Source organism: Chamaea fasciata, unplaced genomic scaffold (assembly GCF_029207755.1).
Source record: "Chamaea fasciata isolate MVZ Bird 193981 ecotype frontalis unplaced genomic scaffold, bChaFas1.0.hap1 SCAF_27, whole genome shotgun sequence".
Taxonomy (NCBI): Eukaryota; Metazoa; Chordata; class Aves; order Passeriformes; family Sylviidae; genus Chamaea; species Chamaea fasciata.
Genome location: NW_027094112.1, coordinates 5,880,706 through 5,897,753, shown reverse-complemented (window position 1 = coordinate 5,897,753; position 17,048 = coordinate 5,880,706). Strand labels below are relative to the sequence as shown.

General features: G+C 56.6%; 2 protein-coding genes across 5 annotated transcripts in view; one reads left to right on the top strand and one right to left on the bottom strand.

Annotated features, from left to right (window-relative positions):
• Positions 1-8,777, top strand: part of TANC2 (tetratricopeptide repeat, ankyrin repeat and coiled-coil containing 2) — a 167,253-nt gene extending 158,476 nt beyond the window's left edge. For all 4 annotated transcript variants that reach the window (XM_066205359.1, XM_066205358.1, XM_066205356.1 and 1 more), the window contains one exon: positions 1,164-8,777. In XM_066205359.1, the coding sequence (XP_066061456.1) occupies positions 1,164-3,165 (2,002 nt within the window). In that variant the 3' untranslated portion in view covers positions 3,166-8,777. The remainder of the gene's footprint in view (positions 1-1,163) is intronic.
• A 443-nt stretch (positions 8,778-9,220) lies between these two features.
• Positions 9,221-14,114, bottom strand: CYB561 (cytochrome b561). The gene is made up of 7 exons (XM_066205049.1): positions 14,076-14,114; positions 12,958-13,168; positions 12,050-12,257; positions 11,773-11,871; positions 10,873-10,976; positions 10,635-10,792; positions 9,221-10,008 (listed from the first exon to the last, which is right to left on the bottom strand). The coding sequence occupies exons 3-7, from the start codon at positions 12,249-12,251 to the stop codon at positions 9,810-9,812; spliced, it is 762 nt and encodes a 253-aa protein (XP_066061146.1). The 5' UTR covers positions 12,252-12,257; positions 12,958-13,168; positions 14,076-14,114; the 3' UTR covers positions 9,221-9,809.
• Positions 14,115-17,048: the final 2,934 nt, after the last annotated feature.

Here is a 17,048-nt window from a genome sequence, read left to right as displayed (position 1 = left end):
CTGTCACGTCAGGTGTGGGCACCCACCGTGCAAAGCCAGGCAGTGCCCCCATGGGAAGAAATGGTCAAGGAATGTTCATTAGTGAGATCACAAACTTCCTGAACGCCAAAGTAATGCCCTTCCTCATTTGGTGATTTCTGAGTCCAAATGTTTTGAGAGGTTTTTCATAGTGGAACTTTGGACATCTCGCAACCCTGGAGATGTGTGCACCAAAGTGGGGTGTTCTTTTTCAAAGTACACTTCAGTTTGACCACAACTTGGACTCGAAGCAGAATATGGCTCGTGGCCTGCGTTGTGCAAGAGGGAAGACTCATTCATCACAGTGGTCTCCTCTAGCCTTAAAATCTATGCGTCTCTGTCCTGCAGCCCTTTCAGCCCTTTCTGCTGACCAGCTGGGCAGTGGCTGCAGGCGGGCGCTGGCCAGGGAGCGTCCAACCAGAACTGGTGCCCAGGGCACTGCAACCAGCTCATCAGGAGCTGCACCACAGGGATCTCCCTTGTTCACCTACCTCCCTGAAGGCTAAAAGATGTGAGACTAGATCCATTTGCCATTCCTAAAGGCTTCCCTGGGTCGCAGCCTCTGGCACATTGCTTGATTGCTTCATTCCAAAGATGTGAGCCAAATCCACTGCAAAATTGGAGAGACAATCCTTGCCCAGAACGCTGACCTGTGGGAGCCCCTGAGCTCTGGAGCCAGGCCTGACGCTGTGTGGTCTTGGCATCAGGCAGAAGTTAAATTTTCACTGGCGTAAGTGGTTGTAGCTCTGTCAGAGCTTGTTTACAGCAGTGGTGAGCTGGACTTACGGTGATCAATGTGTTGGTGTCCCCTTCGCTAAAGCAGAGGTGAAGCTCATGGTGATGCTAGGGGGAGTAATTAATTAGCCCCTAACATAAGCTGCAGAGGCAGGCGTGTTTGCTAATCTGGGTCGTGCCATCTCAGGGCTGGGTTCCATTTTTCTCCAGAATTTTCCATCTGTTCAGGTAACATAAATCCTAGGGAAGCCCATAAGGCAGCATGTGAGAGGTGCAGCAAGCAGTAGTAATCACATATCTCTCCCTCAGTAACATGCACAAGCCACTTTATTCCCCTGGAATCTCTGAAAACAGCTCCATTCAAATCCAGAGTGCTTTCAGTTCTCATTTCTGTTCTTTTTGTCAAACAGGCAGTTTTCAGCAGCCCTGGAGGACCTGAACGAGGCCATCAAGCTGTGTCCTAACAACCGTGAGATCCAGCGGCTGCTGATGCGGGTGGAGGAGGAGTGCAGGCAGGTGCAGCAGCAGCAGCAGCAGCTGCAGCAGCAGCAGCAACAACAGCAGCAGCAGCAGCAGCAGCAGCAGCCACCACCGCCACTCCCAGCGGAGCCAGAACCCGAAGCCCAGCATGAAGAGCTATATTCTGTGCAAGATATCTTTGAGGAGGAATACCTCGAGCAGGATGTAGAAAATGTTTCCATTGGCTTGCAGACAGAGTCCAGGCCAAACCAAGGGCTGCCCATCATCCAGAGCCCACCCCCATCTCCAGCTCACAGGGACTCGGCGTATATTTCTGGATCACCTCTTGGCTCTCATCAGGTCTTTGATTTCAGGTCCAACAGCTCTGTGGGTTCACCGACCAGGCAGGGGTACCAGTCCACATCTCCTGCTCTGTCTCCGACACACCAAAACTCACATTACAGACCCAGTCCTCCACACACGTCGCCAGCTCACCAGGGCTCCACTTACCGCTTCAGCCCCCCTCCCGTCGGAAGCCAAGGGAAGGAGTATCAGAGCCCACCACCGTCTCCCCTTCGCAGAGGCCCCCAGTACCGCGCCAGTCCCCCCGCCGAGAGCATGAGTGTTTACAGGTCCCAGTCCGGCTCCCCGGTCCGTTACCAGCAGGAGCCCAGTGGGGTCACGCAGCTCCCCGGCAGACCCAAGTCTCCACTATCCAAGATGACGCAGAGATCCTTCCAGATGCCCCAGCTCCCCGTGGCCGTGCCGCAGCCTGGGCTGAGGCTGCAGCCAGCCAAGGCACAGATCGTGAGGAGCAATCAGCCCAGCTCTGCCGTCCATTCCAGTACTGTCATCCCAACTGGTGCGTACAGCCAGGTTGCCCACTCGATGGCCAGTAAGTACCAGTCATCATCAGGGGACATGGGGGTCAGCCAGAGCCGGCTGGTCTACCAGGGCTCCATCGGGGGCATCGTGGGTGACAGCAGGCCCGTGCAGCATGTGCAGGCGAGTCTCAGCGCTGGAGCCATCTGTCAGCATGGAGGGCTGGCCAAAGAAGACCTTCCACAGAGACCATCCTCAGCATACAGAGGCGGGATGAGATACGGCCAGACACCTCAGATTGGGCGAAGCCAGTCCGCCTCCTATTATCCGGTGTGCCACTCAAAGCTTGACCTGGAGCGTACTTCCCTCCCCGCCAACCAGCTGGGCTCTCCAGATGTGTCTCATCTCATAAGAAGGCCCATCACAGTCAATCCCAGTGAAATCAAGCCTCACCCACCGACTCCACGGCCTCTACTGCACTCGCAGAGCGTTGGCCTCCGCTTCTCCCCTTCCAGCAATAGCATCTCCTCCACCTCCAACCTGACTCCCAACTTTCGCCCCTCCGCTTCGATTCAGCAAATGGAGATTCCCCTCAAGCCAGCCTATGACAGATCGTGCGATGAGCTGTCTCCAGTCTCACCCACGCAGGGGGGCTACCCCAGTGAGCCAGCCCGCTCCCGGACCACGCCGTTCATGGGAATCATAGACAAAACTGCTCGGACTCAGCAGTACCCCCATCTCCATCAGCAGAACCGGACCTGGGCTGTGTCGTCAGTGGACACTGTCATTAGTCCTACGTCTCCCGGCAATCTGCCCCAGCCGGAATCTTTTAGCCCGCCCTCTTCCATCAGCAACATTGCCTTTTATAACAAAACCAACAATGCACAGAATGGCCATTTGCTAGAGGAAGACTATTACAGCCCCCATGGGATGCTGTCCAATGGGTCCCGGGGAGACCTCCTGGAGAGAGTCACCCAAGCCTCCTCGTATCCCGACGTCAAGGTGGCAAGGACGCTGCCCGTGGCGCAGGCCTACCAGGATAACCTGTACAGGCAGCTCTCCAGGGACTCCAGGCAAGGGCAGACGTCCCCAATCAAACCAAAGAGACCATTTGTGGAGTCTAATGTGTAAAAGACACTTGTTGGAGTGAGACCCTCATGTTTTCAGCACACACTTCCAAGCTTGATTTCCATGCATACTATTATAATTATTATTATTACTATTATTATTTTTATTTCTCTTTGATAGCTACATGATCAAGTTTCTCCGGTACTTTATGTGGTGGTCAGACAGCCATGCACGTGCTCCAGCCCTTGTGTTCCCCAGCTGACTGTGAAGCCAACATCAGCCAAGCCAGTATCGTTTGCCCAATTCCAGCAAAGTTCCAACCAGGATATCTTAGACCATGGTGTGGGTTGGTCCAGAGATATCCCCACGCAGCAGGAGGTAACCAGCTCTTTTCTGAGAGACAATTGCCTTGGATTTAAATTGGTTTCTTTTGTCTCAGTGGTCTCTTATCAACTGTGATGAGAATCCCTAGGGAACTCCACAGGAGCCTTTCCAAAGGCTGCGTCCACAGGTCCCCACGCCAGCCGGGTTGTTTGGCTCTCTGCCCCAAAGAGCAGATTACCCTCGGTGATGTGATTTAACACCAGTAGCTATGCACAGCACCCACAGTACCCATCCTGATTCTGCTGGTTTACAGCACTTTCCTTCCTTATTTAACTTGTCGTTGGCCGGAAGGGGTGGGGATCACACAGCGCTCCATTGCTTTCCCAGTACCTATCAGGTGCCCTCACGCTGATTTCTTTGCTCTGGGGCATTGTGGGATTAAGGTTGGCCCTTTATTATGTGTTTTAATCAGCCAAGGGAATTAGCCAGGAACCTCTTGTGCATGAACTGAGATTGCACCAACTTCACACTGTTGGCAGACTGCACCTCACCCACAGCGTTTGCACAGGACAAGTTAGTGTTGGGAACTTCTTCGGGGGGGGATTTATAATTGAAAGGAAGAGCAAAAATCTGACTTAGGAAATTGTATTCAAAGAGGAAAATGGCAATTCTGAATTTTTTTTTTACACTTTTTTATTATGAGGATGTAGAACACAGCATGATGGTCCCAAAAGAGGAAGAGTCCTTCTGCAGTTCCAGCCCTGCAGCATCCCTTCCCTCTGGCTCAGTCCAGCCAGGGAGCAGGGGCTGTAGCAAGGGCGGTGCTCCTCTAAGGTCCTCTGTTCCTGAAATCCTAGAAAGGAACACCATGCTCCATATCTGTACATGGTGTAGGGACCATGTTTTGCTTTTTGAGAAGGTGTAGTTAAGAGAGACCTATTTATAATTTATTTATGTTACCTATTTCAGGACATTTTCCAGTTTGGGTTGGGTTTTTTCTTTTATTTTCAGTTTTGTCATCAAATGCAAGTCACATCAAGACAACGTGAAAAGCAGGGGCCGGTTCCAAAATCCTTTTTATAGGATTTTCAATAATCTTTCAATTATTTGCTGAAAATTTCTTTTGAGATGGGGGCAAGAACTCCTTTACTGATTCCTTTATTCCTGGTGGGTTCGTAATCTGCCTTTTCTGTTCCGAGGGTGAAGGGTGGGATGACGGGAGGGAGAGTGATAACGCTGTAGCTTGTTTTAAAGCAAACTAGTGCCTGTTGCCCAATGCCAAACCTCACTCATATCAACTCTTGGGAGCGATTCAGTGCTGAGCAGGGGAGCGATACCTCCAAAGGGCTACTGTGAATCGATTGCAACACTTCTTGAACCAAATCATGGCTCCAACCTCTGCTGGTGTGAGTGAGCATATCCCAGCGCCGCATCACTGCAGCTGCACCCATTCACACCAGCTCAGGACAGGGTCCAGAACTCTTTAAGCAAACCCTGGCTTTGATGGGGCTTTTTTTTTCCCCTGTGTGTGGCTCAGCACATCCTACTGCTATTTCATTGCCTAATTTGCTCAGAGCAAGCTGGGACATGCACACCTTGGGCCAGGGGAGGCTTGTGTCTCATAGACACACAGAGAGCATTTGGAAGGGGGGTTCCTCTATGAGTTTTGGCAATTCTGGGGCTCTCTTGGGCCATTTGGTCTTTGTCACAGCCAGTATTTGGATTGAGGTTGGTGTTTTCTTCCTTGAGGTGCAACCCAGTGCTGACTCTTTGCTTTATCCCAGGGCTCTGTAAAATGGGGGTGGTTGGGACCCCTTCAATGGGGCGGGTACCCCGTGGGGACACCCAGCCTGGTTTCTCTCCTTGCAAATGGGGTGTGATGGTTTTCTTTCTTCATCTCATTTTTGAAATAACGTGTTCTGTATTGTAAAGAATAACCAAGTTCTCCTCCACATCCCACATGCCCATAGCTGGGAGATGTATCCTGGGTCTGGAGCAGCATCAGTCACTTTGCTTAGTGCCTCCCATCCTCCAGCTTTCTGCCTGAGTGAGTGGCTTCCTATCTTAGCTGCTTCTTTGAAAGGAAAAAGTAACCCAGTTCAGCCCTGTCCCTGTTTTATCCGGCCAAGTGACACGCTGCGGCCCCGGGTGGCTCCTCTCCGCTGCGATGCCAACAGGGTGGTCCAGGAGCAGTGACAGGAGAGCTGCCCATGCTCTGCTTTCGCCACTCAATGCCTTGTGCTCCCAGTCCTGTCCTTCAGAACATCCCCCCACAGCACTCCTGTGTGTAACTTTTCAGTTTCTGAAGATGTTTTAAGGGAAAAAGAAAACAGCTCACGCTTTTAACACAACCACAAAGCTGAAGAAGGCTTGAAACACTGCGGCATGCAGGTTTTTTCACGATTCCACGTGTTACATTTTCCACAGGATTCTTGCACTAATAGTTTTCCATCTGTTCTCTCTGTAAATGGGTGCACTTTACTGTTTGGATTTGTTACTATGATAAATACTGGATATTTAAGCGTGAGTAGTGTCTTCATTAGAAAAATAGCAAAACAGCTCATGTCTCTTAGTGTATTTTTCAAAAAAAAAAGAGAAAAGAAATGAAGCAATGAATCATAACATTTATAGCACAAGAACTGACTCCTGTATATAAGCATCAACAGATTGAGTAATTTTTGAATACAAAATTATTTGCAGTGGTTTTAAAGCACTTCCCCGGCAATTCTCTTAGGGACAGTCGAGGCAGGATGACTGCTGTGGCCACCAGGTGGGTAAGAAGCACATTTCTTCCTAGAAAAGCTGTTCTTGCTCAGTCCCGTATGTCTTCAAAGTCGCGATTTGGTCTTTGCATGAGGAGAAGCAGAGGTCATTCTGTGTTGTGCTGGCATGGCCCCATTGTGCTTGGGGGAGCACAAGGTCAGATCTCACCCTGAGGACCCTTCATCCCCTCCTCTTAGAGCGAGGTCTGACAAGCGCAGGCCACACTGTGAGATCACACTCAGTTTCAGACACCGAGCTGTGCTGTACATCTGTGCTATGTACTTAATTACATTTTGAGTAATTAAGATGCAGGACAACGCTGCCAGCTGGTGCCTTCACGCCCTCCCGGCTGCAGTGGTACCACTGGCAAGCCCCATCTTTGAGCAAGTAGGATTTGGGGTCCACCAAGTAAGGCAGGTTCTTGATGACATTGAAACTCCACTTTTCATTCTTGGAGTGCATGGGGAAGGCAATGCCAAAAGTGAAGCTGAAACTGACCCCTGTCTTTAGCCAAGCTTCCCACCAGGTGTGTCTCATCCTCACCTGTGGCTGTTCCGAGACCCAGGTGTGCGGCCGCAGAGCTGGAACCTTCTCTCCCAGCATCAGGTGTCTGCCCCATCCCTCGGTGGGGGTTCATTGGCTCTCGCTTTTCTCCCTGTGGTCCCAGGGGAGGGGACACCCACATGGTGGGGGGCTCCGCAGGGTCCCCCCGGCCAGTTTGGGAGTGGCATCAGAGGGCTTTGGACGTAGCCTTGAGTGCGCATCAAAGTGCTTAGGAGAAGGAGGGTTTTACCAAGACAGATCCTTTGAGATCCGTCTCCAAAGAAGGCTCAGCCTGAGCTGCCTTCTCTGTGTCACTGTTTGGGAGGACACTGACAGTTCCGACAATCTGAGACGTGTCTGTCCATCTGTCTGTCTGCTGTGGCTCCAGCGCCCAGCTGAGTCTGTCCAAGCACTGAACTTCTTGGTTTTTTTTCTTTAACCTGGCTGTGAAGAAAACCGTGTGCCTGGTGTGAGCATGTGAGCATGCGTATGCCAGACACCGGAGTCACGCTGGGATAAGGTCTGGAACCAGGGTGGGTAGTGAACTGGGAGCGATTCAGTCTCCTTTACAAAGGTTGCTGTATATTCAGGGTTACCCAGGAGAAGTCTAGCTAAAACCGAAGTGCCAGCTCTGCCTTATCTAGAGAACCAAGCAAGCCAGCGTGCCTGCTCGTCCTCCGCCTTCCTCGCCTGCGGGGGTCCAAAGTGAGCTGCCGCGAGCTCCTTGGTGGTTGTGCTTTGCTGTAGTCTTGGGAATTCAAGGTAACTCTTGTAGCGGGTTATCAGTGTTTACCCAAGGGCTTAGGGAAAGAGCTGCCGTACCTGCTGGGACCTCTGCGAATCAATGCCTTCACCCCGTGCCAGCTGCACTGCGCAGGCTGCTGGGGGGTGTGCTGGACACAAAGCACAATGGTTGAAAGTGAATCTGCATTTTTTTCAGTTTTGTGTGAATAATTGCTGGATTTTCATTCAATCAAACTCTTTTTTCTAATACAAACCACTAAGGGCTCAATTCTTTAGCAAGATGCGTTCGTGTCCAACTCTTGACTGTACAGCTGGATCTCACCATAACTGGTACAGACCGACCGAGAGGTCACAGCGAGCGCGACCATCACGGGAAAAGCCAACAGACCCTCAACCCACCAGCCGTATCCTGCCTCCTGCTCATTTTCTAGTGTCATAGTCTGGGGAGTCAGCAGCCAGGTCCCATCCGATGGGATCGCATCCCGTGGTTGCGAAAACAGAGGGCTGCTTTGCCAAAAGACTTCGTCCCTTTGGGTGATGGTGTCCAGGGACGGCTGTGGGGAGGCAAGTCAGGGTCAGGATGGGTAGGTGGGAAAGCCTCATGCCCGTAGAGCTGGGTCCCCACAGGTCTGCCTCGCTGTACGCTGCTCAGCCAGCCACCGAGAGCAGCACTGTGTGCTACATAAAGTCCATTGTGCTGCTACACCGATAACCCAGAGACTCGTGTGGACTCTGCCAGTACTGCCGGGCTCATCCCTGTCCAGCCTTTTCTTTGCCATAGTGTTGCATTCAGCGTTCCATCTCCTGTCTGTCTTCACATCCAAGAGGATCTGAGTTGGGTACAAACACGTCCACTACACCTGCCTTGTGCTTTGTACAACTCCCTGGTTGCCATCCTCTGAGACACTTGCTGGGAAGATCTTTAAGACACTTAAATTTTCCTTTAGCTTTTCTATAATTCTGATGTAAAGGACTTTCTCTCTGTACAGTATATTATCCAATGCATGTTCTGTTCTCTCTGATATATTGGACACCACACAGTTGTGATATTGTGCAGTGGGAAGAGCAGCCCCTGCCAACAGCAGAGGCCTTCGCCTCTCATCTCTAAGGAAAGAAGAAAACATATTTTTTCCTTTGCTGTATTTGCTTGAGCAGAGTTTTCTTGTCTGTACATGTGAGCTGTGAGATAGATGTGAAAAGTTCAAAAGAATGCATTTCCCTTCCCCAATGTATACAGATTGTAATCTGTACAATGAAAACTGTATGTATGAAAAAATGTACTTATTTATAAATGGTTAACACTTGGAAATGGTGTCTGGGCTGCTGTTTTTCCCACACTGGGGTCAGTGAAAGAGTGTTCTGATGCTTTTTGGTGTGGAAATGATGGTGTGAGGGTTCGGTCTCAAAGTCACTGCATGGGGATGGGGACAGGACCTGGGAACCACCAGGAGCGGGAGGCGACAGCGGCAGCGCTACTGCTGCCACCAGCAAAAGGCATATAATAATGAAGTGGGTAATAATCGTAACACCCAGTGCATGGCCAGACCCTGGGGATGTCCCCATGGGGTCCTTCACACAGCCACCACTGCGGTCTGCAGCGCTGGACAGGACAATCCCACCCCTTACACCCACCCACCCTCCCCAGTCCCTCAGGCAGTTCCTCTCGCAGCTGCCCTCAGCCCTCGAGGGTACCCCAAAACTGTGATCTAGGGGGCAGTCAGGAGGAGGACAGGGTTAGCTGCAAACATTTATTAGGTCAGGAGCATCCACTGAGCAAACACATCATGCGTGGGGACAAAACACTTTGGACATGAAGCTGCTGAACCTGCACAGGCGTAGGGTCACTCGGAACCCCCAGGGAGCCCTTTAGGGGAGCCTCCCCCACGTGTGGGCATGCCGGAGGGTGAGGGGCTACCAGTGAGTGGGACATGCCAGCGGTGACGAGCATCCCGTCTGCCTGGCAGCACTGGGAACAGGCTGTAGGCTTTGGCCACCCACAGTGCAGAAGTCTGTGCTCCCGTTCCATCCCCAGAGCAGCGAAGGCCCTGGGGCCCCTCTCCTCTGTGCCCCGGCCAGCCCCTGCCCTGCCCGCAGCGCTGCCGTTCCCACAGGGCTGGGACGGGTTCGGGGGTCACCCGGGGCTGGACAGGGCAGAGCCTAGGGTGATCAAGGCCAAGCGAGGCCGAGTCCAGCAGGCAGCATTGCACCAAGCATGTCCTTCCCCAGCTGTCCTCGTCACCCTGGGCCGGGCAGATACAAAGCACCAGGGACAAGGTGCACGGGAGCATTTCGGACATCAGAAGCAGCCCAGGAGCCGGCAGGAGCTGGGGATGTCACTGGCTGCCACCACCAGGGCTCTCTCCCTCTGTCAGGGTCTTGAAGTCCATGGACAGGGCCAGCTCCTCTGCCAGTGGTGGGCGCTTCCACTCCTCCCGTGTCAGCACGTAGCCCACCACCAGCCCAAAGGCCACCAGCAGCACCCCCAGAGTGTTGGCCAGGATGCCCTCAGGCACAAACTGGCTGTAGGAATCGCTGCAGGGATGGAAAGGGATGCTCAAGCCTTAAGGGATGGGTGGCCTGTCCCTATCCTGGCTGGGACCCTCTCCTCATCCTCATCCTGCAGGCACACACTGAGGGAAAGGTCCTTTTCCCCACATCCCCAAATCAGAGCAAGAGAGGAGTGTTGGTGTTTTGCTCACTTTTAGGAGAGACGCTCGGTGATAGCAGATGAAATTGGTGGCAGTCCTGTACTGGGGCTACAGGCAGCCCAGCACCCTCCCTGCTAGAGGGAAGTGGCTGCTGGGGTGCCCCATAGCCCTGTCCCCACAGTGCTGGGGCAGGAGGTGACCCCAGTGTGCAGCTGGGTCATCACTGCGCCCTCCAGCTGCAAGAGTAGAGGCCACAGGGACAGGAGTGTCCTGAGTGGTTCTGCAAACACCTGGACACAGGGAAGTGGCCCTGGGCATTTTATCCACACTCCCAAAGAAAGCTGCTGCAAGATCCAGCGCCTTGTCAAACATCAGCTGGTAAGTGACTCAGCAGCAGCAGAAATAAAGGCCTCGAGGGGAGATTTAAGAGCCACAGATTGGGCAGGGACAGGGGCATCCCTCTGCTGGAGGTCTGGGGGGCCACACCCTCACCCCAGCTTGGTCACCCACCTGATTTTGAAGAGGAGCATCTCAGTAATGCCCAATAAGCAGGAGGCGATGGAGAGGATGAAGAGGGTGATGCCAAAGAAGATGTGCTGGGGCTTGTACCACCCTCTCAGCGAGAAGGAGGCACTGGGGAACAGAAAGAAACCACAGCCCAGGAACCACTGTGGGGACACAGGGATGTCACAGGCACTGCAGAGTCCCTTCCCTCCCGGGGGTTGGTCAGGGGCTTCCCACCCCTTACCTGCAGGAGGTAGAGCACGAAGGTCGCCATCCCACACCAGGAGTGCAGGCTGTACATGTCAGGGATGCCCTTTGTCCGGTGTGACTCGAAGACGGCGATGATGCCTGTGGAGAGGAGCCCGTCAGCACCAGGGCTGCATCCTGCCCAGTCCACCAGCCCACCCAGCCCACCCGGCCCACCCGGCCCACCCGGCCCAGCCCAGCCCAGCCCACCCAGCCCACCCAGCCCACCCAGCCCAGCCCACCCAGCCCAGCCCAGCCCAGCCCAGCCCAGCCAGCCCAGCCCAGCCCACCCAGCCCGCCCAGCCCAGCCCAGCCCAGCCCAGCCCAGCCCAGCCAGCCCAGCCCAGCCCAGCCCAGCCCAGCCCACCCAGCCCAACCCACCCAGCCCAGCCCAGCCCAGCCCATGCCCAGCCCAGCCCACCCAGCCCACCCCAGCCCAGCCCAGCCCAGCCCAGCCCAGCCCAGCCCAGCCAGCCCAGCCCAGCCCACCCAGCCCGCCCAGCCCAGCCCAGCCCAGCCCAGCCCAGCCCAGCCAGCCCAGCCCAGCCCAGCCCAGCCCAGCCCACCCAGCCCAACCCACCCAGCCCAGCCCAGCCCGGCCCAGCCCAGCCCAGCCCACCCAGCCCATGCCCAGCCCAGCCCACCCAGCCCAGCCCAGCCCAGCCCAGCCCAGCCCAGCCCAGCCCAGCCCAGCCCAGCCCACCCAGCCCAGCCCAGCCCAGCCCACCCGGCCCAGTCCAGCCCAGCCCGCCCAGCCCAGCCCACCCGGCCCAGCCCAGCCCAGCCCACCCAGCCCAGCCCAGCCCAGCCCAGCCCAGCCCGCCCAGCCCAGCCCAGCCCAGCCCAGCCCAGCCCAGCCCAGCCCAGCCCGCCCAGCCCAGCCCAGCCCAGCCCTCACCCACGAGGGCGATGAGCAGCGCCAGGCCGTGGAGCAAGGCGTGCAGTGCCTTGGTGGAGCGCTTGGCTTCGTGCCTGAACACCCGGTACACCAGGAGAGCTGCACAGAGAGGGGACATGAGCACCCACAGGAGTCACCCAGCACCGCCCAGGGATGCTGGCACGCCTTCCCCGTGTCTTTTGTCACCACTCTGCCCCCTTCATTCCCTGCCGGACCACAGCTCCGGGCTTTGGAGGCTGCAGGTGGGACAGGGCAGGTGTCCCGCCGTCCTGCTCACCGTCTCCTTGGAGGAACACCATACCCAGCACCATGCAGAGGGGGTGGGCGTTGAACTGCAGGGGGCTGTGCCAGGCCACGCCGCCCCGGTAGCGGCCCAGCCAGGCGCCTGTGGTGGCCAGGAGCGTCAGACCCAGCAGCTGCGACACGGCCACGTACGCCGAGAGCCCGGTGGGGTTGGTGGGTGGCGGGGCCCCGTCCATAGCAGCCTGCGGGGACAGAGAGGAGGCGGCCGCGAAGCCACAGTGGCCCCGGGCGACAGCAGGTCCCGGCCGGCCGGACCTGGGGTAGGGTCCTGCTCCCGGCAGCGCCCGGCACCTCTGCTCCGCCCTCACCTGCCACGGAGCCGGACGCTTCCTGGTCTCGCTGCGCCGCCCTCACCTGGAGGCGGCTCCCAGCCGCCACGGCACACCCATCCCTGTGCTGCTGCACCTCCTGCCTGCTCCTGGACTCCTGTCCAGTCCTCCTGTCCCTGCCTGCCTGCTCTTGTCCTTCTTCCCAACCCTCCTGCCCCCAGTCTATGCCCTGCCTGCCCCATTCCTCCTGCCCCAGCACTCCTGCAACAACCGTCCCTCCATTCATAGCCCTCCATCCTTGTCCTTCTGCGCCTGTCCCTACCTCCATCCTTTTCATCCCCATCCCTCCAACACTGTCCCTCCATCCCCATCCCTCCCACTCCATGCCCATCCCATGTCCCACCTTCGCCCCCTCCCCAGGCCACCCACTCCCAGACCCCCACGAGAACCCCCAAAGCCTGAGAGGAAGGCAGCACAGGGACAAGCAAGGGCCCCCCTCCATGATAAAAGGAATGGCCCTTGGAGATGTGGGGCTGAGTAAATACCTGTGCTGGTGGGGGCGACACCCAACCGGAGCTACACCAGAGACCCTTCCCACGGCCCCACAACTCACCTGCGTGATGCTTCGTGCTGGGTTACCCCTCAATGGATCAGAGCCACCTCCACCACTGTCACAGCCACCTCTCCTCTTCCCCGTCAGCTGGAGCCAGCAGGTCCCAGTCCCCAGGTCCAACGTCCCCCTCTGCCCTGGCCCCTCTGCACCGCCTCTGGGGAGGAGGAGCCCCCTGCCAGCTGTGGCAGACGGACCCACGATGCTGCCAGGACTGGGGGAGCGTGGAGAGGGGGAATGCATTAAGACCACGCACACACTTTATTCCCAGCCACCTTTATTGGATCAGCCAGATAAGTGGGTTAAGGGAATTGGTTTATCCCATTAAGTTGCACTGCAAAGGCCGCCTGTGTCCAGCCTCACTGCCTGGGGCCATGGGGTGCTCTGTGGGACGGTCAGGGGGACCAGACTGGGGGGGCACAGCGAGAGGAACCAGCTCCCCCCATATCACAACAGCCAGCCCCAAACTCTCATCACACCGAGGGGCTGCTGGCACATCTGGGGGCTGCAGGTGGGGACCCATGTAGCCTGTTCCGCCCTCTCACCAAACATCTGGCCCTGCCGGCACTCACACAGGGCAAACACAGTCCCCAACAGCAGTGAGGATGGAGGGGCAGGGAATGAACACCCCCAACCACAGGGCCTGGCAGCAGGACACAGGGTGTGCCTGTTTGGGATCGGGATCTTCTGAATTGCCCGCTAGCCACCACTGAGTGCTGGGAAAACTGGAGCTGACTGGAGCCCGTCAGCAGGAGCTGCCTGTTCCCCTCCCAACCTCTGTCCCCCTGCACCCTCAAGCACATCCCCAGCTCCCTCTTCCCAGGGCAAATCACGTGCTCCTTACTTTTGGTGGGGCGTTTTCTCTGGTTCATCTGGTTAACCCCCGTGCCCTGGGCAGGGAGGATGCACATTCCACAGCCTGGCAGCCCCTCCCTGTGGCCTCTGTCTGGGACTCTCCAAAATGCCAGGGAGGTCTCAGGGACTGTCTCTGCTCTCGATGGGGCTAAAGGTTCATGCAGGGGAGGGGATTCTCTCCAGTTCACAGCTGAGGAGGGTCTGAGTGATGCACTGGGGGGTGGAGGCAGACACCCACGCAGTTCCCCCATGTCCCCCAACCCTACCTGCGGGTGCCGTGTGGTGCCGCCTGTGCCGGGCCCAGCGGTGACAGTGTCTGAGCAGGGACAGGGCCACCGTTGGCACGGCAACGGAGCGATGACAAAGCGAGGGGGAGCTGCACCCCCAGCACCGCGGCAGAGGGACGGTGTCACTGCAGGCAGCGGCAGAGGCGGGGGGGCTGCGAAAGTGAGAGGGGGGATCCCCGCCAGGCGGGGTCTGTGTATTCTGGGGCAGTCCCCAAGGAGAGGAGTCACTAACAGTGTGTGTGATACCCCCAGCTGTTCCAGGCACCCACCTGAGCCCCCGCACCCTGCGACACCCCAGCCCCAAACAGGCCAGGACACACCAGGCCCTCCGGGGTCGGCCCCAGGAGTGTTCCCTGCGCAGGGGCTTTGCCACCATTTAATTTGTGTTTGGGCCTTGCCTGGCTCTGGCTCATCCCTGCACACTGCAGCAGCACTGGAGTGACACCCTGGGAACCAGCGCTGCTCGGCTGGGCTGGTGGATCCGGTAACGGCACGGGGGTGACACGACCCCCCGACCTCCAACTGCCCCACCGCAAGCCCTTCCAGCGCCGCCGGCACATCCTGCCCTCCCTATGGAAAATCCCTGAGGGAGAAAAGGCCCGGAGACAGGCTATGAGCGGAAATAAGGAGAACTGGGGGAGAGCAGGGGTGTGCCCATGCCAGCTCTTCTGGCCGAGTGCGGGCAGGGTCCCCGGGGGGGCCGCGCTGCGCATCGGGGCGAGCAGCACTCTTGGACCACCCACACCCACGCCTCCCCCCTCCACCGTGTCTGTGTGTCCGTGTCCGTGTCTGTCCCTGTGTGTGACACCACTAGATGTCACCAGGAGCCCGCGGCGCGCCGCGTCCTGGGGACGGAGGGAGGGAGGGAGCGCCCAGAGGATCTGGAGCATCCTCGGCCCTGGATCCCCGTAGGAGGCAGAGAGACCGGACACAGACCGGGTAGGAACGGCAGCAGCCTTAATGCTGGACCCGCAGAGGGATCCGGGGCGCCCCTAGAGCCAGAGCACCCCCGGGAGCCAGCGCACCCTTACTCATGGCGGGGTCTGCAGCACCTTCTGCCCCTGGACCACCCATGGGAGCTTGGAGCATCCTGGGACTTGGATCTGGGGTCTGGGGCTCCCGTGGTGCAGAAGATCAGGTGTAACAGCCTCTACTGGCGGGGAGGGCTCCTGCCCCAGCCCTTCCCTTGGGCACTGGGATCTGCTGTCATCCACACAGAAACCCACCCAGTCCCAGCTGAGACCTCCTCCACCATCCCCATTCCCTTCTCCCCACCCTCCCCCAGCAGAGACTTGTGCTGTGGGGCACAAACCCCAGGAGCTGGGGACCCACAGCTGCCACGGCGGCCTGATTCAGCAGAACTGAAACCGCAGAGCCTGATGGAGACCTGACACAGCAACAGCAAAGTCCAGGCCCTGCTGCAGCCCGGGGCAGAGTCCCAGAGCCACCACCCGGGGAGAGGGAGGTGAGGTGCGAGACACGGGGTACGGCGCTGCCAGAGGATTCACTGCCACCACCCGGCCTGCGCTGGGCCTTTATCACTGGCAGGAAAATTGTTTACCTGCGTCAGCTGCCAAAGCCATAAAAGCCACCATAAAGTGAAAACCTTCGGCCATCGGGCTGTGCCGGGCTGGGCTGTGCCGGGCTGGGCTGGGCTGGGCAGGGCACAGCGAGGACTCCTCCCTCCGCAGCCCGGCTGAGACCCTTGGAAAATCCACAAAGGGGATGAGATCTCGGGATCCATCCTTTGGGATACTTGGCAAGACGTAAAGCTTCACCCTGATGAGAACAGCGCTGTGTAACCCAATACCAAACAGGTTTAGAAATGTTTATAAACATGTGTCCAGCTGAACTATCTCAACCTCTAGCAGACAAGGAAAGAGAACAGTCCTGAAGTCTTCAGGATTAAAGAGAGGTGGATCTTGTCCTGTCCATACAGCAGGAACGATGGCAGTGTTTGCGGAGGGGCCAGGGTGGCAGCCGCTCCAGGGACAAATGAACCGCTTCACTGCCGAGTTCCTCTTACCAGGGAGCAGCAGCCATTTATAACGAGCTCTTTAATTAAAGGCATTGCCAGGGACATAATGGCTTTATTAAATCTGCCTGAGCCTTCCCTGAGCTAGAGAGAATGAAATCCTCCCAGCACCGCTGGGATGGGGATGTGTCAGGGACCAGAACCTGTGCTGGCTGTCCTGGCATGGACTGCAGGTTGAGGGGATGTTCGGGACCTCTTGGGCTGCTCAGGGCTGCTAAGGAGTGCTCAGGGATGATCAAGGCTGCTCAGGGATGCTTGGGGGATGTTCAGGGATGCTTAGAGGTGTTCAACGCTGCTCAAAGCTGTGCTTGGGACTGCCCCAGCTTCCTGCAGATCAGTGAGTTGAAGTGAAGGCTCTGGAGATACTGCTCCACCTACCCAGCTATTGGCCAAGCCTGGAACACATTCCAGGTTTGTCCTAGGTTATCAAGAACCTAGGGATCAATAAGAGCATAATCAACTGATAATTCATGGAAAAACCAGCAGTTCTTGTCCTCGCCCAGCTGCACCTCCCACCTTGGCACAGGCATCTTCCCTGTCTCCACCACAGATTATTAAATTACCATTTTGCTGATCTGACTTCTTTTGGTTGGTTTCTATCTTCTCCTTCCTAAATCAAATTTTTATTGCTAAGAAATGCTAATTTGCAAGATGCCTCCCCTGAGGATTGCAATTCAAGTGCCCAGCTGCCTCAGAGGAGCCAAGGTGCTGCCTGAAACAACCTCAGCTGCTGCTATTCTATGGGAAACTCCAAACCTGGGGCTAAATTACCCATTTTTCACTAAATATAAGAGCAAAAAATAAGTCATGTTGTAAGGTTCAGCGGCTGCCAAAAGGGTGGCTGAGGGGTGGCTTGGGATTAAGCACACATCAAAAGGGTTGATATCTGGTTCCCTGTGATGCTGCAAAGGCTGAAA